General features: G+C 38.4%; 1 protein-coding gene and 1 non-coding gene across 9 annotated transcripts in view; both read left to right on the forward strand.

Moving 5' to 3' along the window:
* FCSK (fucose kinase) overlaps positions 1–24,628 on the forward strand; it is a 218,248-nt gene that overhangs the window by 177,829 nt on the left and 15,791 nt on the right. For all 8 annotated transcript variants that reach the window (XR_004539276.1, XM_033942656.1, XM_033942651.1 and 5 more), the window contains exons 17-18: positions 6,111–6,277; positions 23,403–23,630. Coding sequence is in view for 7 of the 8 variants with exons in the window: in XM_033942656.1 (XP_033798547.1) it covers positions 6,111–6,277; positions 23,403–23,630 (395 nt within the window). In the remaining variant the exon portion in view is untranslated. The remainder of the gene's footprint in view (positions 1–6,110; positions 6,278–23,402; positions 23,631–24,628) is intronic.
* TRNAG-GCC lies at positions 1,260–1,330 on the forward strand. Its single transcript has one exon. It is a non-coding gene; the product is annotated as a tRNA-Gly (tRNA).

Below are 24,628 nucleotides of genomic sequence, written 5' to 3' on the forward strand. Positions count from 1 at the left end.
GTCAGAGCAGCAGCAGCGGTTCATGTCGGCAGGCCAGATTAAAGCAAAAAAAGTAAATGTCTGGCGAGCCAACTTTTAATGCACTGCGGGCCAGATTTGGCCCGTGGGCCAGAGTTTGACTTGTCTGCAAACTGCAAGTACATTTTCATATAAAGAATTATTCTCATATCTTTGACTTAAGTTATACAGTGTGTTAAAATTCAGAAAGTATGTCAGAGAGAGGAAGCAGGTGAGAGATGAGAGGGAAAATTGGAATAATGTAAGGGTACCAATACTATTTCTGATGATAATATTTAAATAATGGTTTACTGAGCAGGATTAATTGTTTGGTGGCCCTCTGAACCTGCTCCCCCCTCCTGCGAGAGTGTACCTATGAGCCCAGCTCCAGAAGTCTAAATAGCACCTCTCCTTCCTTTTTCATTATTCAATGCAGCCAGACTCACAGTCTTCAAAAGGCTGTGGGCAGTGGTTCCTACATGCTGCCCATAGCTGACCCAGCTTCTTTCCCTCTAACAACAAATCTCAGCATCAGAGGAAAGGCTTCTGGGTCAGCTGTGGGCAGCATGTAGGAATTACTGCCTGAGACCTTTTGAAGGCCATGGGTTTGGCCGAGAGGACATCAGAGTCCAATCCTCTTGGGGGAGGGGGAGCCTTGTCTTCTTTACTTGAATTCTTGTCTGCTGTTTGAATTTGTTGCTGTATGGTTTGTTTCTTAATAAAAAACAGATTTCAACTAAATAATGAAGGCAGCAGGGGATGGCAGTATTTAGACATCTGGAGCTAGGTCCGGAGACAGGTATGCCGACGTTATCGGAGCAAGCAGCATTCCGGGTCCGCCTGAACTCTTTGGGCCCAAGGCACATGCTTACTTGGCCTACCCTTTAATCCTGCCCTGATGGTTTATGAAACCTATTTTACTTATATTCCATACTTCATGTTCCTGGTTGTTTGTATGTGAGAGGGGAATATTTGCATATCCCTCTGGGGCCTATTTGCTTAATTTCAATACTAATTAAAAATGATTCTTGTTGATCATTTCTTTATTGTCTTTTTCTCTGAGCTTAGTAAATTTCTTTTTCTAGCCTCTATTTTAATTCCTTGATTCTTTTTTTATGTTTCTTTTATTAATTTTCTGACAGAAAGCTCTGTCCCTGAAACTCAACCCCTGCTGCTGATGTGGCAAACTGTAAGCATATCCATGAGTATGGGCCTCAAAGCAAAGATTTAGACAGCTGTTTGCAAAAATGCTAATAGCTGAAGCATTGGTGGTTCAGTGGTAGAATTCTCGCCTGCCACGCGGGAGGCCCGGGTTCGATTCCCGGCCAATGCAATAGCAAGTTGTTTTTTTTTTTTTTTTAACTTGGAATCTTAATCTCACTTATATGAATGGAATTGAATATTTTCATATGAAAAAAAAAGTGCCACAGAATTTCTAGGTACTTGGGACTGGGTTGACTACTGTTGGAAATAGGATACCGGGCTTGATAGACCTTTGGTCTGTCCCAGTATGGCAATTCTTTTGTTCTTAGGGTAGTATTAAATAGAGCATCAGTGTCAAAACTGGAAAAGGGCACTTTTTAAGGGCTTTGTGAAACATCAAATAACTACTTGAGCTTCTAATTTCCTCTGGCAAAGAATTCCACAATTTAGAACCAGAATAATAAATACACAGTTGATAGTGGAAGACAATTTAAACTGAGATAACTTTATTTATATATTAGGATTTTTTACTGTCTTTTTGAAAGGAATTTACTCAAGGTGGTGTATAGCAAGAATAAGTGAAACTTAAGCAATAGACAGTAAAAATATTCAAATTATAATCAAAGTAGGGCATGGTATGCTACAATACAATGTCAACCTAATATATTGTAACACATTTTAATAGGCAGCATAGGGTATAAACAAAGATGGAGCATATAGATAAATAAGATAGATTAGCAGGAGTAAGGAAATAAGGGGACTAATTTAAAGAAGTTGCATATGAAGTCAGAATGGTGCATGAGAATTGTGTGTATGTGTCACACCTTTTCATTGTAGAATTCAATAAAACTTTCAAAAAAAAAAAAAAATACTTAAAATAAAATTTTGAAATGTACGAGAGGCTGCTGAAAAGTCCTCAGCGCAAACCAAGAAGAGAATGATTTGGAGCCATGAAACGTACAAGTTATTCCACATTTTTCTTGACACTTTTCATTTCAATGATATGAACATAAGAACATAAGCATTGCCTCTGCCGGGTCAGACCAGGGGTCCATCGTGCCCGGCAGTCAACTCCCGCGGCGGCCCTCCAGGTCCATGACCTGAAAGTGTTCCCTACCTAACCTAAAATGTCCATACCCTATTTGCTCAGTGTCCTTTGAGGTAAACCTCTATCTGTACCCTGTTATTCCTTTCGCTTCCAGGAAGTCATCCAGTCCCTTTTTGAACCCCAGAATTGTACTCTGGCTTATCACCTCTCCGGGAAGCGCGTTCCAGGTGTCTACCACCTGCTGAGTGGGTCCTTGCATTCGTTATGAATCTGTCTCCTCTCAGTTTTTCTGAGTGACCTCTTGTTTTAGTTGCCCCTGCTAGTCTAAAGAATCTGCCCCTCTCCACCTTCTCTATGCCTTTCATGATTTTATAAGTCTGTATCATGTCCCCTCTCATGAAATGAAACAAAATGTCAAGAAATGTGTGGAATAACTTGTACGTTTCATGGCTCCAAATCATTCTCTTCTTGGTTAGGCTGAGAACTTTTCAGTGGCCACTCATATTCTTGCTGGTACTGGCAACTAGTGTAGTTCAGCCAAAATTGGTGTATGTTCAGTTCTCTTTTTCCCCAGAAATGAGGCGAGCTGCAGTGTTTTGAACTAATTGTAGCCTCTTCATACTAATCTGAGTCAGACCTTGAAATAATAAATTACAGTAATCCAATCTGCATGTTATAAGAGCACACACAAATTTCATTAAATTTGATCTGCTCAATAGTGGTTTTAGTTAGTGAATCATTCTCAGATGGAAATAGCAAGACTTGACCACATCATTAATTTGTAAGTTAAATTTCAGCAGATCATGACAGTGAAAACCCAAAGTAACAAAATCATGGACAATTATAAATTGTTTGCTTTGTAAAGTTGGCTTTAATACTAGTGGATTAGACTTGTGGGAAATCCACATGACCGCAAATTTTCCTACATTCAAAATTCATGGTTGCTTAACCATTTTCCCAAACCATCCAATTTCCGATTAAGTTCAGTGATGTTATCCTACTGGTTGTGATTCATGAGGATGACCATCAGAAAAAAAAAAAAAAAAAAAAAAATGAAAACAAGTCTAAATTCTCCAATAGTCTTACCAAAGGAACTAAATGTAAATTTAACAATGTAATTTAATGTAAATTTCTGATTATCATCAGAAAAAAAAAAAAAAAAAAAATGAAAACAAGTCTAAATTCTCCAATAGTCTTACCAAAGGAACTAAATGTAAATTTAACAATAAAGGGGAAAGAAGTGACCCCTGAGGAACTCCTCTAACCAACTTTTTTGGCAGGGAAATCTCTTGATTCCAAACTACCATCTGTGAACAACTGGTCAGGTTGTTACTTCAGTAGTGTTGACTAAGGCCTCAGCTTCTCAATAAATCCAACAGCTTATGATGGTACACATTATCAAAGGTGGTACTCAAATAAATCTATATCCAAAGGGCATCAAAACCCTGATCTGCAGTCCCTGGGTTAAGAACAAGTTCCTTTTTTTAAACTGTTCTTAAATCAAATTTGTATGTAACTCAGATCATGTGAGAATCTGTACATAGTGTACAGATGGTATATAAATGCACAGTATATAGTCTCTCTCTTTCCCTCCTTCCCCCAGCCCATTCAGTAGACTGTCCCCCTCCCTTCCCACAACCCCAGCCTGAGCAACAGATCCTGACTGTACCTCCCTCCCTCCCACCCCAACCTGTGCAGCATATGGAGCTGCTGCCGGTGACTTAAAGAAAAGGTAAATGGGCTAGGGTGGTGAGAAAGGATGGAGACTGCCTTTTCAGTTATTGTGTACAGGCAGTCTTCACGTTCATAAGTATGACTCTGACATAAGTCAGACGTTCATAAATTGGGACTCCCTGTATCTCATGAATTATAGGTAGCAAAACAGATTTAGTCCGATGTTTTTGTCTATAACAGTGTCTCTCTAACTTTTTTAGCTCTGGCACACTAAACGGTGCAAATGTATTTTTTGTTTTTTTTGCAGCCTGTTATTATTGAAATTATAAAATTGGAAAACCAACAAAAAATTAAATTTGAGAGTTATTTAAGTTCTTTAAGCTATGTATGTGTAATTGTAACAATGATAAAACTAAAGTAGATAGAATAGATTTCCTAATCAATGCAATGGATATGCTTATTTTTGAGTACAAATTAACTCAAAATGCAGTTCAATAGTCGACAAGCAAACATGCATTTCATCATCCACCATCTGCAGTCGTTCTCTTTTTTTCCAATTTAATTTCTGTCAGAGCTGAAAATCCAAGGTCACTAAGATAAGAAGATCCAAATGGTAACAAAGCCTTGATTGCTTTGTTGCTCAAGTTAGGATAACTACTGCATAAAAAATAAAGCTGAAATTACTTGTTATTAGTTTTCAAGGACCAATCACATTAAAGAATGATGCTTGTATGGGCAGTTGTATCCTTACACACACAGATTCTCGTAACATTGACAGACTCTTGTGTATGCAACATACATATCTAAACTAAAGTAACTAAACTAAACCTTAAGTTTGTATACTGCATCTTCTCCACAATTGTGGAGCTCGGCACGGTTACAGGAACTGGTATAAAGAAGGAGTTCCATAGTAAGGGTTACAGGAACTTAGTATAAAGAAGGTTTACAGGAACTTATTATAAACTATTCTAGTGTATACTTATGAAAGGAAGTTTTTTAAAAATAAAGTTAAAAATTATAGAATCTCTTGTGGCACAACCGGAATTTCTTCAGGGCACATCACTGTGCCATGGCACACAGCTTGAGAGACACTGGTCTATAACTTGATTGACCGCTAGTGCAAAACTTGGATTTTCTCCAAGTTGATCTTGCACAAACATTTCCAATAATTTGCTTAGTAAAGATAAATTAGAAATGGAGATGAAAACTTAAGTAGCCTTCTTCAGTATTTTTCCCTTTTTTTCCAAAACTGGAGTGATCACTGCCCTTTTAAGGAAAGATTAATCAAATATGTCATAAATGACAAAAACTCTTTGCTACATTGTCTAATAATTATTAGGAAAAAGAATGTTGTCTAAAGCACTAGATGAAGAATTAATTCTTTGAAGGAATTTGGATTCCATTTATTCAGACACCTCAAAACATTCTTCCTAAATTTCTACACGAGAAACTACAATTGGTCTAGTTAATAAATAACCGACCTTGTTTAAATCCTTAGATGAATTAATAGCTAAAATTAGGTCAGATATCTTTCTTTTCAAAGAAATCAGAAAACCCACCACAGTCAAAGATACATTAAAGGGTCCTTTTATTAATGTGCGCGAACGATTTAGCACGTACTAAATGCTACGACATCCATTATGGGCTCCTTTTACGAAGGTGCATTAGGGCCTTAACGCGTGGAATAGAGCTAGCCGTTACCGCTTCCTCTTGAGCAGGCAGTAGTTTTTCAGCTAGCACGCGCTATAGCGCACACTAATCCGGTGTGTGCGCTACAAACGCTAGCGCACCTTCGTAAAATCAGCCTATAATGGATGTCGTAGCATTTAGCATGCGCTAAATCAGTTCGCGCACCTTAATAAAAGAACCCTTAAGTACCTCAAAATATAGAGAAGAGGTAAGCTCAAAAACTATTTTAAATAGTTATTAACCTCCTCTTTCATTTTTTTATTGATAAATTTTTTTTTTTTTTTAAATTTTTGTATGATAATACCAAGTGAGTTCTTGGCAACTGGTTTTCAATTCATTAGATGGATTTTATTTCTCCATTTCCTTTCTAATTGTCTCATTTGATGGTCCATGTTCATGCAGTTATAATACTGTCTCCTGTACAATTTGTGAGGCATGGGTATGGCCTCTAATCTCCTTACGCCTCCTGTTTTTATCTTTTTGTTTCTTGGTATTTCAGGCCTTCTCTCTTGGTAAGAGCAGCCCGACACTATGAAGGAGCAGAGCAGATCTTGATTCACCAGGCTGTGATGTCAGCATTCCAGTTTGTAATTGTTGGACAGGTGGAATTTCCTCCCATTGGCCACTGGGTAGTGGCAGAATGTCCGGCTCGGATTGACATTTCTGGTGAGGCTATCTGCTCTTTATTCATAGAGAGGAAAGGAAACATTTTCCAGCAAACTTAGCAATTACAGTACTTATTTTTGTTTTCTGCCTTCTTTTGTGCTCCAATTTATCTTGTAACCTTTCAACTAGTGCTGTTTGCCCTGCTTTCATAGTGAAAACTCTTCTGCCATAGTGTAGTAGTGAAAATCAGTAGAAATTAAGGTTGTCAGATAATAGAATGACTGTGAACCATCAAGAGCTTTTTGGTAATGATGATATACAAAAATTATGTATTATCATTTATCAAAATTGTGATATATTGCTTAATTTGTAGGACAAGTCAAAGTGATTTACAATTAAAAAGAATAAAAGAAAAGGAACGCTGTTAAATAATAGTTAAAGTTACAATCATTATTGTGGACAATAGTTAAAGTTACAATGAATTATTTAGACAAGATGAATAAGACTTCAGAGAAGTGTCTGAAAGGAAACTGCAATGAGAGGGCGTAGGATAAAATTAAGAAGTGATAGGCTCTTGAGTAATCTAAAGAAATACTTTTTTACAGAAAGGGTGGTAGATGCATGGAACAGTCTCCCAGAAGAGGTGGTGGAGCCAGAGACTGTGTCTGAATTCAAAAGGGCCTGGGATAGGCACATGGGATCTCTTTGAGAGAGAAAGAGATAATGGTTACTGCGGATGTGCAGACTAGATGGGCCATTTGGCCTTTATCTGTCATCATGTTTCTATGTTAAGGCTGAAATTAAGGAGACAGGAAAGATCTGAAGGGCATAAAACTGAGGCCCTCAGGGTTAGAACAGGAGAGCCTTCTTCAATGCCTCTCTCTTTTGTTTAAACCAATGTTTCCCAACCCTGTCCTGGAGGACCAATAGCCAGTCGGGTTTTTGGGATAACCCTAATGAATATGTATGAGAGAGATTTGCATATAATGGAGGAGACAGGCATGCAAATCTGCTCATGCATATTCATTAGGGCTATCCTGAAAACCTGACTGGCTGGTGGTCCTCCAGAATAGGGTTGGGAAACACTGGTTTAAACTGTTCCCATCTACAGGTGAACATACAGCCAATGGGATGACAGTCTAAACACAAGTATATTGTAGAACTAGTCTTTAAGCCCGTTACATTAATGGGTGCTAGAACATATGTGTGTGTGTCTGTCTTTATTTCTTTCTCTCTCTCTCCTTAGCCACTTTCTTTCTTTCTGCCTTTCTTTTTCCTTGGCTGTCCATCACCACCCCTTGCCTGCTCCCCCTGTCCATTTTCCCTTCCTTTTACCTCCCCTGTGTCCACCACCACCCCTTCACTGCTCTCCTTATGCAGCAGCAGCCCTTCTCCCTTTGTTTTACCTCCCCCCTGTCCAGCAGCACCTCTTTCCTTCTCCCCCTGTCCAACATTAGTCCTCCGTTCCTTTTTCTTCACCTCCCCTGTCCATCAGCATCTCTTTCCTTCTCCCCCTGTCCAGCAGTAGGCATCCCTTCCTTTTTTATCCCCCCTCCTCCTTCTTATCCCTATGATACTCTTACCTTGCTCTGCCCCTGATCAAAGGTTCCCGACAGCCACCCAGTTGCACCCATTGGAAAAGTTCCCACTGCCGCATCCCGCACCCCTCCTGACGCGGCTCCCGCTGTCCTTTCTGTCTGTCTCTGTCCCTGGCCGCCTTTGCCTGTCTGTCTTTCTGTGTATCTCCCTGCCCCTGTGTCTTTCTTCTTTTCTTTCTGTCTCCCTTCCTCCCTCTGTCTGTCTGTCCAAAGCAGCATTCCATGCCCCTCCATTTCCCTCCCCCCACACCAGTTCCCTGTGCACCTGCCCCTGTGTCTTTCTTATTTTCTTTGTGTTTCCCTTCCTCTCTCTGTCTGTCTGTCCAAAGCAGCATTCCCTCCCCCTCCATTTCCCTCCCCCCCCACCAGTTCCCTGTGCAGCAGCATTAGCATTTCCTCTACCCCCCCTTTCCCTTCCCGCGGTCCGGACTACAAACGTGGTGATTCCAGCAGCGCTTGCATCAGTCTCCACACGCTGCTTCGGGTCCTTCTACTGCCCTGATTTACTCTGGCACGTCCCTGATGACATCATCAGAGACGCGGCAGAGCAAATCAGGGCAGTAGAAGGGCCCGAAGCAGCGTGTGAAGACTGATGCACATGCTGCTGGAATCGCCATTTGGGCCCGCGGGAAGAGAAGGGGGTGGGCGGCAAAGAAGGAATGGAGATCGGCGGCGGCAGGAGGAACGGAGATCGTCGTCTGGCTGCGGTCCAGCTTGTGCTGGTGACGTATTAGCGCGCATGCACACTCCTTCGCCACAGACCTACAGCGCATGGAACACGCAAATAGGAGTGCGCATGCGCGGCTAGCTCTTTATTATATTAGATGTGCACAATATCTTTTGAGCTTGTATTTATAATGTCTTCTTCCTCATGCTTTTAAATATACAGGCCCCAATGGAGTAAGCAAATCTATCCTTTAGCACAGAGATTTACTCTTGATTTTCCTGTGCTAATCTTACTCCTGATGCAATAAGAATTTTTAGTACAAAAAAATCATAACAATACTGTGCTAAAGCAGTGGTTTTCACCCTGTGCTGGGGGACCCCCAGCCAGTCGGGTTTTCAGGATATCCCTAATGAATATACATGAGAGAGATTTGCATATTATGGAGGAGACAGGCATGCACATATGTCTCATGCATATTCATTAGGCATATCCTGAAAACCCAAATGGCTGGGGGACCCTGAGGACAGGGTTGAGAACCACTGTGCTAAAGGATAGTGTAGCAGGCTTGGAAATCACTGAATTAAAAATGACTCTCAGTGTAAAAACTGCACTAAAATCTTGAGTGGTTCTTTACTCTTCTTTAGCAATGAATCTTTACAGCAGCTCAGGACTGGAGTAAAGACGCAGTGTGAGAGCAAAATGGTGCAGCTGTATTCACCCATGAACTCTTGTGACCCCTGTGGGCTTCTAAATCCTTCACTCCCCTTTGCCCTGACCCCATAAAATAATACCTGTTGGTCCAACTCCTCCCCTACCAATCTCTAATGGTTGGGAGGAAGAAGAAAAACCTGTTCGCTTCTGCATCCGGCAGATCACAGCATATTGCACCTTAGCCCTAGTGATGTATTGGGATACATTGCTAGAGGTTAATCTGCCAAATAAGGTGATACTTCCCAAATAAAGGAAGCAATCCTTTATTTGACAGACTGATTACTAGTGATGTGTGCCAACACACTGCTAAGAATCATGCACCACCATGTTTTCGCCACAGGCAAGAGCAAGTGAGCATTGTAGGTTGAGAGGGTCCATTTGGATCACCAGGATGTTTTATGTGAGATCAGGAAGATAATAGGGGAGCCACCAGGGAGACGGTAGAAGAGTCCAGATCATACTGGAGGCTCTGTTTGAGAGCTTTCCTGAGCTGAGGTGCCTAGTTTAGACTTGGGGTCAGGGGAGGCCCTTGACCAGAGAGCCTCCAATGGTGGACTAAATCTCCTCTCCTACCTTATGGGGAGTGGCGAAGATGGGTCCAGGGAAGAGAGATTGTTGGGGTCTGAAATTCACTGTACGTCAAAGGAAATTTTGAAGAATGGGATAAGTGATAGAAAATGGCACGGGGACAAAGTTTGTTCTTGTACAATCCCCCTTTATTCCAGGACCAGTGGGTTTTAAGCATCCTTAGCAACCAGGCACTGTATAAAGCTTCAGATGATTGAAGTCTTAACTCCTCCCTCTGCTAGCAAAGTGTTTCTCAACATGCGGTATGCCTACCCTTAGGGGTACACGTACTACCGGTGCCCACCCCCCTCTGCTGAAAGAAGCCGCTGCTGGGGATCCCTTGCCTTAATTTCTGCCTGTCCCTCTCTGCTGAAGCTGACCCAGAAGGCTTCCCTACAATGTCAGAGCTGACGTCAGAGGGAATCCCATTTACCTCCTTCCAGGCTCTTGTTGCAGGAACACGGCAGCATCTCTTTGCACACTGCAGTGACTAACCTGGAAGCCTTTTCTCCAACGTCAGAGCTGACATCGGGGGGAAGGTTTATGGGTCAGCCACGTGCAGCGTGTAAGAGCCGCTGCCTGCGTCTGCCTGCAAACAAGTGCGAGTGAAGGCAGGAAGGAGGAGCCCATCTGGCGGCCATGAAAGAAGCGAGTGGATTCTTACACAAAATTTAAACAATACTTATACATACAAACAAAATTCCTTTCCAAGCCCACAATAATGGGGAGACATGCTACCAATTTTTTATACAAAAAATAAGAAGAAAACTAAGAATTGGTTCTTGATTCATCCATTATTGTGGGCTTGGAAAGGAATTTTGTTTGTATGTATAAATATTGTTTAAATTTTGTGTAAGAATCCTTTTTTTCCTGGTATCATCTGATATTGTAATAATTAAATTTATATAAATAAAAAAAAAAAGAAAGAAAGAAGCAAATGTAGCCCTGTAAACACGTAAGGGAGAGAGAGGTCATGATTGTGGGACAAAGGGAGAAGGGGAGGGAGGAGCGCATTGTGTCATGGGAAAAGCACGATTTTGGGACAAAGGCAGGGAGGTTGTCACGAATTCAGGACACAGAAGGAAGGGAGCATGAACTTGGGACACAAGGGAAGAAGGAAATAGAAAGGGAGAATTGTTGGGACTGAGTGTGCGTGAGAGGGAAAGAGATGGTGCACATGTGGAAAGAAAGAAAGGAAATTGGACATAGAGAGAGAGAGAGGTATAAGGACGCATTTGAGACATAGATAGCATAATTCATCTATCATTAATGCATATGCTCTAATACCTAATTTTAATCAGAGTTTACATATAGGTCGCAATCTCATTTACCTTCTCCTCTAGGCTTAGCCATGCTTTCAAGATTATTTTTATTACCCTCCAGTTGTTTTTTCCCCTAAATGTATCTCTATTTTCTTTAAAGATTGTAGTTCACCCTCCTTTCTTTTTGTACTGGTAATTGTTTGTACGTATACACTGTATGTTTATTTGTATAAAGTTGTTTTATTGTTTGTTTCCTAATTTTAAATTGTCATCCGCATTGAAGTATTTGACATTGCGTGTAGAACAAATTTTTAATAAACTTGATGCATGGGAGGATGAGAGGGAGAAATGTTGGATATGATGGTGGAGAAGGGACCAGAGGAACAGATTGAAGGGGATGCAAGGGGGACGAATGTTGGACATAGGATGGAGGGAGAAATGTGGCATAGTGTTGGAGAAGGGTGATAGAAGGCAAAATGGCCATGGGACTGGTGGGCAGTGGTGAAAAATTCTGCACATGATCTAGGGGATGAGAGAGGGAGAAATCTTGGATATGGCAGTAGTGGGGGTGGGTTTCTCAAGACAGATGGACAGTGAGAGAGAGAAAGAGGGAGACATGTTACCAATAGGGGTGGAGGAGAGAGGAAGAAAAGTTGGACTCATGGAGGGAAAGAGAGAGATGTTTGTTGGAGAATGGAATGAGGTCTGGAGGAGAGGAAGCATGCAGGAAGAAGAGAGAAAGAAATATTGGATGCACAGTCAGAAGGAATTGCAACCAGAAACTCATGAAATCACCAGACAACAAAGGTATGAAAAATTATTTTATTTTCAATTTAGTGATCAAAATGTATCAGTTTTGAGACTATACATCTGCTTTTGCACTATATTTGTCTATTTTTCTATAGTTGTTCCTGAGGTGACATTGCATCTTTTGTTCACACTGAGGGTCAGTCCAATAGAAGCGTTGTCTGCTATCCACAAATTTTAAGGATTATTACGCAACACTGTTGTACTCCACATTGTTCTCCATTAGTGCAGCCTAATACATCTCGGACCCCTGAAGAAGAAGAATTTTATTCTTATATACCGCCATACCAAAAAAGTTCTAGGCGGTTCACAACAAACTGAGCTAGTACATGCAATACAGATGAGATATAACAAATTAGAATGCTGGAAACTTAAAATAAAACCAAAAACCAAAATGCATTTATAATATAATGCAGATAAAATACATCAAAGAGTAAAAGAGAGTACAGTTAAAATACCAGCTTAACAGGCGATAAAAATAATGCATAAAATACAAATAAAATATCAGCAGAATCTAAACTGGTTACAGTTTAAAAAGAATAAAGTTAAAAAATCAGTCTAACCAGCAAAATTGATACATATAATAAAGGTAAAAGGACATCGGAAAAATCTAAGAAGACTTGTTAAGAAATAACAATGCGTTAAGATACCAACCTGTCAAACAGTTGTGTCTTTAACAGTTTTCTAAAATCAAAATAGGAAGAGACCTCAAGCATAATTTTTCCAAGCCATGAATTCAATTTAGCGGCTTGAAATTAGAGGGTTCTCTCAAAGAACTTCTTATAACAACAGGATTTTAAGGAAGAATATGTAAACAAGTGTACTCTACTTGTGATTTTATTAGCATGACTCAAGGAAAAATGAGGCACAAGATAACCTGGTGACGATCCAGAAACTGATTTATAACAAATACAAGAAAATTTAAACAAAATTCTAGACTCTTATCGGTAACCAATAGAGTTTCAAATAGAAAGGAGTAATATACTCCCTTTTTTTAAAAAACAAAAAATGAGGCATATAGCAGTATTCTGAGTCTGGACTTCATGTATTTGAGAGCCATTCTTTGGATTATAATTTTTCATTGACTTTTATTGACTTTTAATAAAAATTCCTGTACCTTGTACACTCCTTCTGCAGTTTCTTTTTGTTTTTTTGGTGCTCTTTCTTCACTGCAGACTTGTTGGATAAGGGTGGAGGTTGACCATTTTAGCAGGTGTTATTCAGCTGAGGTGGCAACAAAAACTTAACTATACCTCCAGAAATGCAAGTTTTAATGGTCGCTGGCCCAGATGCACTAGAGTTAGCAATCGTCAATAAGCTTGTTTTAACAGTTTTAGTGACGATCGCATTTGCTGACCTGATGCTGAAAATGGCTCATCGCCTGGTTTTCTGCACGATCACTCATTCTCCAATCTGACCATGCAAATGAGCTGATTAATATTAAAATGCCATGTATACTAGTAGAGTGATTGATGCTCTAATATGGCTTCCCGATGCACTAAAAAAGTGATCGCTTTTAGTGATCCAAAAAAAAGCGACTGGTCAAGACTAGTCGCTTATCTGTCTTAACCTTTTTTTTTTTTAATGGGCATAGATGCTGTGCATATTACACATGCACAATATCTGGAATGTCAGTGCAATAGAATGGCTGGCTGATTGAAGAGCTCCTCATACTCAGCAGTTATTTTTGAATATATTATTAGTTTATTTTAAAAAAAAATTTAAAGAAAGTGCTGAAATGGCTTCATTAAAACAAACAAAACTAGAAAATTATTTTTCTACCGGAGTTAAAGCAAAGAGATTGAAGCCTGAGTCGGTAATAGCTGCTCAAGTTCCCTTACCGAAAGAGAGTGCAGATCCTGTATCGGTGGATATTCTGGAGGAACTTCGGGTGATTAAATTAATGTTAAAAGATAACGCAGAAAATATGGCAGCTATGAGAGAGGAGATTTCTACTGTTACTAAGCAGCTGGAGATATCTAATCGAAGGGTGGATCAGTTAGAGTCCCGAATTGAGAAAATGGAAGTGGACCAGAGGCAGTGCAAAAAAGATCACGCTGAGCTTAAGGACCTGCAAAAACGTATGGAAGCTTATGAGAATTACTCTCGTAGATGTAATGTTAGGATCCTTGGGATGGCTGAAGGATCGGAAGAAAAAGACTGTGTCACCTTTTTAGAAAATTTGCTGCCAAATTTATTTTCAATTTCAACAAAGTTTCCGTTTGAAATAGAACGTGCACACAGAATTCCTGTGAGGCAGTTAAATGGGCAGCCTAGACCAAGACCTATAATATTAAAACTTCTCAGATTTCAGCATGCAATTGAAATTTTGCGGCTTGCCAAAGAAAAAAAGAAAATAGAATATAAAAATTCAGCTCTTATGTTTCTTCCTGATTTTGCCCCAAAAACAGCTGAAAAAAGAAAACAGTTTTTATTATTGAGACCCCAATTACAGCAATTAGGGGCAAGATATGGTCTCTTTTATCCTGCTTACATGAGGGTAACTCATGATAATCATACTATAAAATATGATGATCCTGTTAAACTTCAACAATATATTGAAGGCTGTGAAAATTGTATGGAATAGGATACTATCCAAGATTTAAACAAAAACTGCTATGATTTGTTACTAACTTCTTCAATTTGTTTGAATCCAAACTAGTTCAATCCAAACTAGTTTGTAGCAGAAATGTTTTAACTGCTATTACAACTTCATCATATAATACGAGACTTTTAATTTGCCTGAATTGTAATTTCATTGAAGCATTTTAACATTCAAAGGAAGAGTCCTGAAGAAATACTTTTTTTTACAAAGTTCTATTAATTTTTTGAGCATTTTTTCTGTTGTCTTTCCTGTGGTTTTAACAAGACTGACTTTTCTGGGGATATAACAAGGCATTTTAACATTCAAAGGAAGAGTCCTGAAGAAAGACTTTTTTTTACAAAGTTCTATTAATTTTTTGAGCATTTTTTCTGTTGTCTTTCCTGTGGTTTTAACAAGACTGACTTTCCTGGGGATATAACAAGGCATTTTAACATTCAAAGGAAGAGTCCTGAAGAAAGACTTTTTTTTACAAAGTTCTATTAATTTTTTGAGCATTTTTTCTGTTGTCTTTCCTGTGGTTTTAACAAGACTGACTTTCCTGGGGATATAACAAGGCATTTTAACATTCAAAGGAAGAGTCCTGAAGAAAGACTTTTTTTTACAAAGTTCTATTAATTTTTTGAGCATTTTTTCTGTTGTCTTTCCTGTGGTTTTAACAAGACTGACTTTCCTGGGGATATAACAAGGCATTTTAACATTCAAAGGAAGAGTCCTGAAGAAAGACTTTTTTTTACAAAGTTCTATTAATTTTTTGAGCATTTTTTCTGTTGTCTTTCCTGTGGTTTTAACAAGACTGACTTTCCTGGGGATATAACAAGTCTTTGAGGTCGACTGGTTCTGTGGTTTTGCAACTTCTTATGAAACCTAATATTGATTTGACAAGCTTGTCCTGGAAATTTTGTTCTGGTCATCAATTTTTTGAAATCTAATTATATTTTTTCTGATGTTATGGATTAACAGATGATAGATGTTTATTTGATTTATTAATTATAATTTATATATCTTTTTTAATATTATGGCAGATACTTCCATAATAACATAAATAATATAGAGATATGAGTTTTATTTTTATTTTATTTTTATCCTCTAGCTGTAACATTAGTGTTTAGTAAAGATGATTTGAATCTTTTATAAGTTGAGAAATGGATTACTTTTATCTTTAGATATGATTTTCTTCTAGTGTGACAAGTATTTAGTATTTATATATATTTATTCTTATATGTTCTTTGTTTGCTGATTTTAGGTTTTTATTTTATTATAAAATTTATAATGAGGGAATGAATGGATATGAATTTTAAAGGTTGGGAAGATTTGGAATTTTTATTATTTTAATGTTCATTTATATTCTGGATATCTAGTAATAATCATTTTATTTAATCATTTAGTCTTCATTTTTAATATTTATTAATTTTTCTAAATTTGTTACGTTTTGGTTGAATAGGATGATAATTTTATATAATAATTTCTACTGTCTCTAATTTTAGATAATATAAATTATATAATTTAATATATTCATTTTAACATTTCATATTTCAATATTTATTATTTTAATATTTTATTGGGTATCTATTAATCATAAACATTAATTTATTTATTCATTTAGTTTTTTATATTTGGTATTTATTAATTTTTGTGATGTTTGTTTTGTTTGGATAAGTTGGAAATTTTATATAATAAGTTTTAATGTCTATAATGAAAAATGATATTAGTTATATAATATAATTTATTATTTTCAAGATTTCATTTTATGGTAATTTTAAGTAATGATTTTAATTTAATTCATTATTTTAAGATTTTATTAACATAAGAACATAAGAAGTTGCCTCCACTGGGTCAGACCGAGGTCCATCTTGCCCAGCGGTCCGCTCCCGCGGTGGCCCATCAGGTCCGTGACCTGTGAAGTGGTTTCTGCCTATTTCTATAAACTACCTCTAGTTTCTGCCTATTTCTATAAACTACCTCTAGTTATATCTGTACCCCTCTATCTCCTTATCCTCCAGGAACCTATCCAAACCCTCCTTGAACCCCTGTACAGAGTTCTGGCCTATCACATTCTCTGGAAGCGCGTTCCATGTGTCCACCACCCTCTGGGTAAAAAAGAACTTCCTAGCATTTGTTTTAAACCTGTCCCCTTTCAGTTTCTCTGAGTGACCCCTAGTGCTTGTGGCTCCCCACAGTTTGAAAAATCTGTCCTTATTTACTTTCTCTATGCCCTTAAGGATTTTGAAGGTTTCTATCATGTCCCCTCTAAGTCTCCTCTTCTCCAGGGAGAACAGCCCCAGCATTTTTAACCTGTCAGCGTATGAAAAATTTTCCATACCATTTATTAGTTTAGTCGCCCTCCTCTGCACTCCCTCGAGTATCGCCATGTCCTTCTTGAGGTACGGTGACCAGTATTGAACACAGTACTCCAGGTGCGGGCGCACCATTGCGCGATACAGCGGCATGATGACTTCCTTCGTCCTGGTTGTAATACCTTTTTTGATGATGCCCAGCATTCTGTTTGCTTTCTTTGAGGCTGTCGCACATTGCGCCGATGGTTTCAGTGATGTGTCGACCATCACCCCCAGGTCCCTTTCAAGGTTACTCACCCCTAGCAGTGTTCCCCCCATTTTGTAGCTGAACATCGGGTTCTTTTTCCCTACATGCATGACCTTGCATTTTTCTACGTTAAAACTCATTTGCCACTTTTTTGCCCAGTCTTCCAGTTTCGTTAGGTCCTTTTGCAGATCTTCACAGTCTTCCGTGTTTCTAACCCTGCTGCAGAGTTTGGTGTCATCAGCAAATTTGATAATCTCACATTTTGTCCCTGCCTCCAGATCATTAATAAATATGTTGAACAGTAGAGGTCCCAGCACTGACCCTTGTGGAACTCCGCTCGTGACCCATTGCCAGTCAGAGTATTGGCCTTTTACTCCAACCCTCTGCTTCCTGCCAGCCAACCAGTGTTTGATCCATCGGTAGATATCCCCTTGCACCCCGTGGTACCACAGCTTTTTAAGTAGCCGTTCATGAGGTACCTTGTCGAAGGCTTTTTGGAAGTCAAGGTAAATGATGTCTATGGATTCCCCCTTATCCATCTGGCTGTTTATTCCTTCAAAGAAGTATAGCAAGTTCGTGAGGCATGACCTTCCCTTGCAGAAGCCATGTTGGCTCGCCTTCAGTTGTCCATGGTTTTCTATGTATTCGCATATTATAGTATGAATTGATAGTTTGCTGGTTGGGGATTTCTTTCGATTTCCTGGTCTTTATGTGTGCTGTCATTCACTTATATTTGTTATGGGGGATGGGTGTGGGAGGGTATATAGGGGTTTTAAGGGAGGGTAATTGGATGTGTAATTGGGATAATTTATATATAAGAATTAAAATCTTTTCAGGTCATTTTCTTTGGTTCCTTAAAATAAATATAAATATAAATGTATTTTAAAATGTATTCGTTGAATGTTAATGGACTCAATCACCCTATAAAGAAAAAGAAAGCCTTATCTTTTCTTAAAAGACAGGGAGCAGATATTTATTTCCTGCAAGAAACTCATTTATCTGCATTAGAATCAAGTAAGCTGGAAGGGGGTTGGATTAAACAGTGTTTTTTTGCCCCTGCTGTAGGCAAAAAAGCTGGCGTGGCTATCTTGATACATAAAAAATGTATGGCTACTTTTACTATGTTATCTATGGATCCTTTCGGAAGATGGGTCCAAGTAAAAATGAGCTCAGGGAAAGATACCTTGATACTGTTCAATATCTATGCACCTAATTTGAATCAATCTGAGTTTTTTAAAAACCTTCAACAAATAATTTTACCATCATCTTCCTCCAATTTAATTTTGGCAGGGGACTTTAATGCAGTAATGGACCCTATTTTAGATAAAAAGCCTAGTAAAATTTTAAAATCTTTAGGATTAGATAATTTGATAAATTCTTGTGGTTTAAAAGATATTTGGAGGATTTTTCATTTCAATGATCAGGAATTTTCATTTTATTCCCATGTTCACAAATCAATTTCTAGAATTGATTATTTTTTCGTTTCAGATAATTTAGTACAGAAGGTTAAGAAGGCGAATATAGATTCAATTATACTTTCAGTTCATGGGGGTATTTGGATTGATTTTGAGATAGATGAACAAGAAAATAATAGACCTGTTTGGAGGTTTAATAATACATTGCTAGCAGATTCCAATTTTATAGAAAAATTTAAGTTAAAAATAAGTGAATTTTTTCAGTTTAATGAATCAGAAGAAATGTCTCAGGAAATTTTATGGGATGCCTTTAAAGCTACCTTTAGAGGACACATAATTTCGTACTCAGCATATGTTAGAAAACAACTAAATAAAGATTTTTTAATTTTAGAACAAAATATTAGAAAATTGGAAATTAAATTAAAGGAAAAATGGGAACAAAGTATTTATCAGAATTTGCTAAAAGTAAAATTTAGATACAATGAGATATCATCACAATTGGCTAGAAAGGAGTTTGTGTCCTATAAGGCATTGTATTATGGAACCTCAAATAAGGCGGGAAGATTACTAGCTAACTATTTAAAAGCAAAAAAAAGGAAAGCTAATATAATGGCTATTTCAGATGATAATGGAATAATTCATTCTCAAATTAAAAATATTTTACAACAATTTTTGAAATTTTATGAAAGCTTGTATTCTTCTGAGCATTATTTTAATAAAGAGAAAGATGGTTTTGAATTTTTAAAGTTGATTAATGGCCCTAAAGTTCCTGATCATATGAAAGAAAATCTCGAAGCACCTATAACACAAAAAGAAATTCAGAGGGCTTTAAAGTCCCTTAGAGTTGGATCCGCTCCAGGAAGTGATGGATATACGGTAGAATTTTTTAACTCTTTTCAAACTATTTTGTTACCCCATCTTTTCAAATTATATCAGTTTCAACTAAATAAAGGTTGTATTACAGGTACTATGGCAGAAGCTTTAACAATAGTTTTGCCTAAGCCAAACAGAGATCCCATGTTGGTTTCAAACTATAGGCCTATTTCTTTGATTAATGTTGATGGGAAATTGTTAGCTAAAATATTGGCTTTGCGTTTGAATAAGGCTCTCCCTTATATTATTGGTATGCATCAAACAGGTTTTGTTGCTCAAAGACATTCTTCAAATAACACCAGATTAGCTTTTCATATTTTACATTTAACAAAGGATATGAAAGATCCGGCTTTCTCTGTTTCTTTAGATGCAGAGAAAGCATTTGATCGGGTAGAATGGACTTTTATGTATCAAGCAATGGATTGGTTTGGTATTGGTTCTCGATTTATACAAATGATTCAATCCCTGTATAGCTCCCCATCTGCTAGATTATATATAAATAATACTTTTTCAGAAAGGTTCTTTTTAGAAAGGGGAGTTAGACAGGGTTGTCCATTATCTCCTTTGTTATTTGATATTGTTTTGGAACCTCTACTTTTAGCTATTCAACAATCAAAGGAGATAGAAGGTATTCCTTATGCAGGTCGGGAATATAAAATTTCTGCTTATGCAGATGATATTTTGATTCATTTGAGAAATCCGGAGTCAACCATTCCACATTTATTGGATTTGATTGATAAATTTGGAAAATTTTCAGGTTATAAAATAAATTGGAATAAATCAGAAATTCTTCCACTAAATGTACATTGTATAAAAGGCTTATTTGATTCGTTTCAGTTTAGTTGGAAGAAAGATGGAATAAAATATTTAGGAATTTGGATAAAAAGTACATTGGAAGAAACAATGAAGGTAAATGAAAAATCCTTATTACTAAAAGTTACAGAATTGTGTGAGCAATGGAATCCTTTGCATATTTCTTGGTGGGGGAGAGTGCAAACAGTAAAGATGATGATTTTGCCTATAGTTTGTTACCAAATGAGTATGTTACCAGTTTATTTTCAAGAGTCCTTTTACAAAAAATTAAATAATATTTTAACAAAATTTGTTTGGCTTGGGAAAAAACCAAGAATTGCTTTAGTATCGTTGCAAAAATCAATTGTGGAGGGTGGGGTAAATTTTCCAAACTTTTATAGGTACCATCAAGCCTATATATTGCGTCAAGGTATGTATTGGATCCTCCCTGAGCTTATTGATCATCAACCAGATTGGTTATATTTGGAACGGAATTTGGTGTCCCCTATGAGACTTCCACATGTATTAAGTATCAGATTTCATAAATATGCTAAGGACAATATAATTTTATTGGATACTTGGAAAACTATTAAATTTATTGATAAATTAACAGAGGTACCAATAATGAAATCTACTTTACAGTCCTTATGGTTAAACTCCAAGATTCAAATAGGCGGTGCTGGAATCGCTTGGAAGAATTGGATGCAGGCAAATATTAGGACATTAGATGATCTTATTTCTAATGGTAATCTGCTTGAGTTTTCACAACTGCAGCATTCATTTGGTATTTCAAACACTCAACAATATAGGTGCTTGCAGTTGAAGCAGGCTATTCAGATGGGGTTCCCTGAATGGAAAAATTTGAAAACAGATTTAATAGGACATCAGGCTGCCCAGTGGTATAAATTGATTTCTGGATTTTTAAATAAAAAACCAAAAAATAGTCTTAGAGATATTTGGAGTATCGAGTTAAAACAGCATATTTCTGTTTCTCGTTGGCCACGAATCTGGACTTGGAGATTAAGATGTACAATGTCAGCATCTATGAGACAAACATGATTGTTTTTATTACATAGAATTTTTTGGACTCCAGTTAGGTTGAATAAAGTAGATAGTTCTAAATCTAATAGATGTTGGCATTGTCATATTGATATTGGGACTTTGGATCATCTTTTATTTTTTTGTCCATTGATACTTGGCTTTTGGAAGTCGATTTGGGGGCAAATTTATAATATTCTTCAATCCTCTATTCCTTTGACATATGAAGCAATAATTTTTGGAACGATTCTGCATGATAAACCCACTTTGGATAGAAATAATAGTCGCCTTTTCATGATCTTATCAGGAATAGGGGTTCAAATGATCACATCTAATTGGAAAAATCATGATAGGATTAATTTTAGTTTTTGGTGGGCAACTGTATGTGCAACATATAAATATGAAAAGATTATGGCAGAGCGTTTAGGGTTTGTTAAATCCTTTAAGGGGATTTGGGGTCCATTAACTAATTTTATTACATTATAATTAAAGTGATTCCTTTTTCTTTATGTTAGATTCCTTTGCACATCCAGGGTGGGGGGGGGTGTATTATTTATTTAGAGGTATAAATTTCATAATATTCTATAATATTGATGAGTATAATATAATATCATTACTGTTATAGGTTAAGAAGGGATTTAAAATTTTTATTGTAATATTTCTGATGTTAATAGTGTATTTTCATATAGTTGGGGTTTTTTTTTCGATTTTTCAAATGTATACATTGTCAAGTTCAAAATATCAATAAAGAAATAAAAAAAAAAAAAGAAAAAAGTACCACCACCCCGCCAATGATTGCCCTCCCTGATGCACTGTGAACAGACTCCCCTGTGCCAGCAAAAATGGTAGTAATGCCAACTTCCTCCTGTCATGCCGACCTCACTTCCCCTGCATGAGAAAAAATGGCAGAAGGATTGGCCACTATCTCCTGCCACCAAAGGCTCATTCCCCCCAAACATCCCTTACCCTAACCCTTATTTTTTTTTTTTTTATTTATTCAATTTTCTATACTGTTTTCCCAGGAGAGCTCAGAACGGTTTACATGAATTTATTCAGGTACTCAAGTATTTTTCCCTGTCTGTCTAGCTAATATACCTGGGGCAATGGGGGGATTAAGTGACTGCCCAGGGTCAAAAGGAGCAGCGTGGGTTTGAACCCACAACCCCAGGGTACTGAGGCTATAGCTTTAATCACTGCACCACATACCTTCCCCCCCAAAAAAAAAGGCAGTAGGGATGCCCACTTCCTCCTGCTACCAGAGGTTCCTCCAAACCTCACCCCCACTCTCTGAACCCCTCCCCCATACCTTTACAGAGATATTGGGGCGAGAGGCATCTCTCCTGCCAATTTTCACTAGCATGGGGGGAGGGGATTCCTGCTGCTGCGTTCATTGGGGGTCATTGGGGAGGGCTGTCATTGCGGGGCTTTTTTTTTAATGGGACAAATATTGTGCATGTGTAACATGCACAGCATCTGTGACCATTAAAAAAAAGAAAGAAAAAAAAGGTTTCCTGCCCCGAACAGCATGTCAGGAGGCTTTCTCTTGCCTCTCAGCTGTTTGGGCTTCCCCTGCCTGCTCTGCACATGTGTGAGTCGCTCTCAGAGCGATCCATCAGATGGCAGAGTGGAGGATTACGGTGAACATCTGCATGAATCATTTGAATGCAAATTTTTTAATGCATCAATAGCTCTTTCTGAATTGGCCAAAAAATCGGACCCACACCCACACGGTCTTACCCATCCTCGTAGTTTAGTGGGATAACGCAAATCACATTGCTTAACAACTACATTAGTTATTCATGAGCTGCATCATGTGTTTGCATGCTATGCAGTTCATTTAGATTATTTTGCTATTAGGTTATGTTCAGTCTGCATTAACCTTAATACAAACTAACATACTAAATTACTCCACCACCCCTTTATCAAGCTGTGCTAGAGGTTTTTAGTGCTGGACAGTGAGGTAGGTACTCCAACACTCAGGAATTGTAGGAGTGTCAGAGCATTTACTGCGCCAGCTCATGCTAAAAACCTCTAGCACAGCTTGATAAAAGGGGCCCTTAGTATGCTAAATAATGCAAGCTGTAATGCAGTGCTTGCCAGTCTTTTTGTAACCCCATGATAATGGAATTGTGTGAAGCCTTCCCCCTACCGGAGATGCAGAATAATGATATACCTATGGAGAGCTCACCCTGGTCATGACTTCAAATGTGGGTTTTGTGACCCCATTTGGGGTACTGATACACAGATTAGGAATTTCTGCTTTAATGCATTTTAGAGTACAAATCTGTAAACATTTGCTTATTTTCCAGGTGGATGGAGTGATACTCCTCCAATCACATATGAGCACGGTGGTGCTGTAGTGAACATTGCTGTCTTGGTGGATGGGCAGCGGCCCATCGGGGCACGTGTACGACGCATTGTTGAGCTGGAATTGAGACTTGTCAGTGCAAGTGGGAGCCCTGGCAGGGAGGTTGTGACAGAAGTGGTTTGCCAGAGCTTAGAGGATATTCAGGATTACTGCCAGCCTCATGCACCAGGTGAGATTCCAGTTGTCAGATCTCAAGGAGGAGGGATGCAAGAAATATGCAACATCTTCAGTTAGCTATTGTTTGGAACAGAGGGAGGTCTGAATCAGGGATATGGTAACTTACATCAGTTTTCAGTTCAGCTTAAGTTAGACAATTGTGGAATGAATATAAGCTAATAAAAATATCACAAAATATATTGCACACTGTATAGACAGCCTAAACTTGTGTTCACTTATTTAAGCAGGTATAATGATGTCATAAACCAGGACACTATACAACCTACAACAAACTGTTGTGAATTTCTTTCTTAGAGAACAGACTAGTACAGAGTTTCTGAAGGAGAGGGAGATAGTGATTTGTCCAGTCACAGTGAGTACCAAAAGAGGGACTTGGCATTAGTTCTATCTCTCAACCACTTGCCTTCTAACCTCTAAAGCAGTGGTCTCAAATAGAGAATGACACGGTGGCTGTTACCCGTGGCTAGCCATGGGTAACCTGTCAAAATGGTGACAAAAAAAAGGTCGCTGCAAGTACAGAGACAAGGCTATTCACCGCCCGTGGAGCGGTGAATGGCCTTGTCTCCGCAGTTAAGGGAGTGAGCATGCACGGTGAACGAGCATGTGGTCTGGCAGCCCCCTATCTCCCGCTGTCCATCCCTATCTCCCGCTGTCCCTCCCTTCCCCTTACCTTCCCTTCGTGGCAATTTCTACAAGGCTATTCTATTGCAGCCGGAGCCCTGAAGTCGCATGTGGCTGCTGGAAAGGCCTCCTCTGAAGCAACCGGAAACAGGAAGTTGCGTCAGAGGAGACCTTTCCGGCAGCCACATGCAACGCTACATGACTTCAAGGCTCCGGTTGCAATAGAATGCATAGCATTGTAGAAATTGCCACGAAAGGAAGGGAAGGGGAAGGGAAGGAGGGAGATGTATGGATGGCCAGCAGGAGGAAGCTGTTGGACTCCGTGAAGGGTGCTGTGGGGGTGGGGGTGGAAAAGAGAAGATGCTGAAG

The sequence above is a fragment of the Geotrypetes seraphini genome, chromosome 4 (genome assembly GCF_902459505.1).
Source record: "Geotrypetes seraphini chromosome 4, aGeoSer1.1, whole genome shotgun sequence".
Lineage (NCBI taxonomy): Eukaryota > Metazoa > Chordata > Amphibia > Gymnophiona > Dermophiidae > Geotrypetes > Geotrypetes seraphini.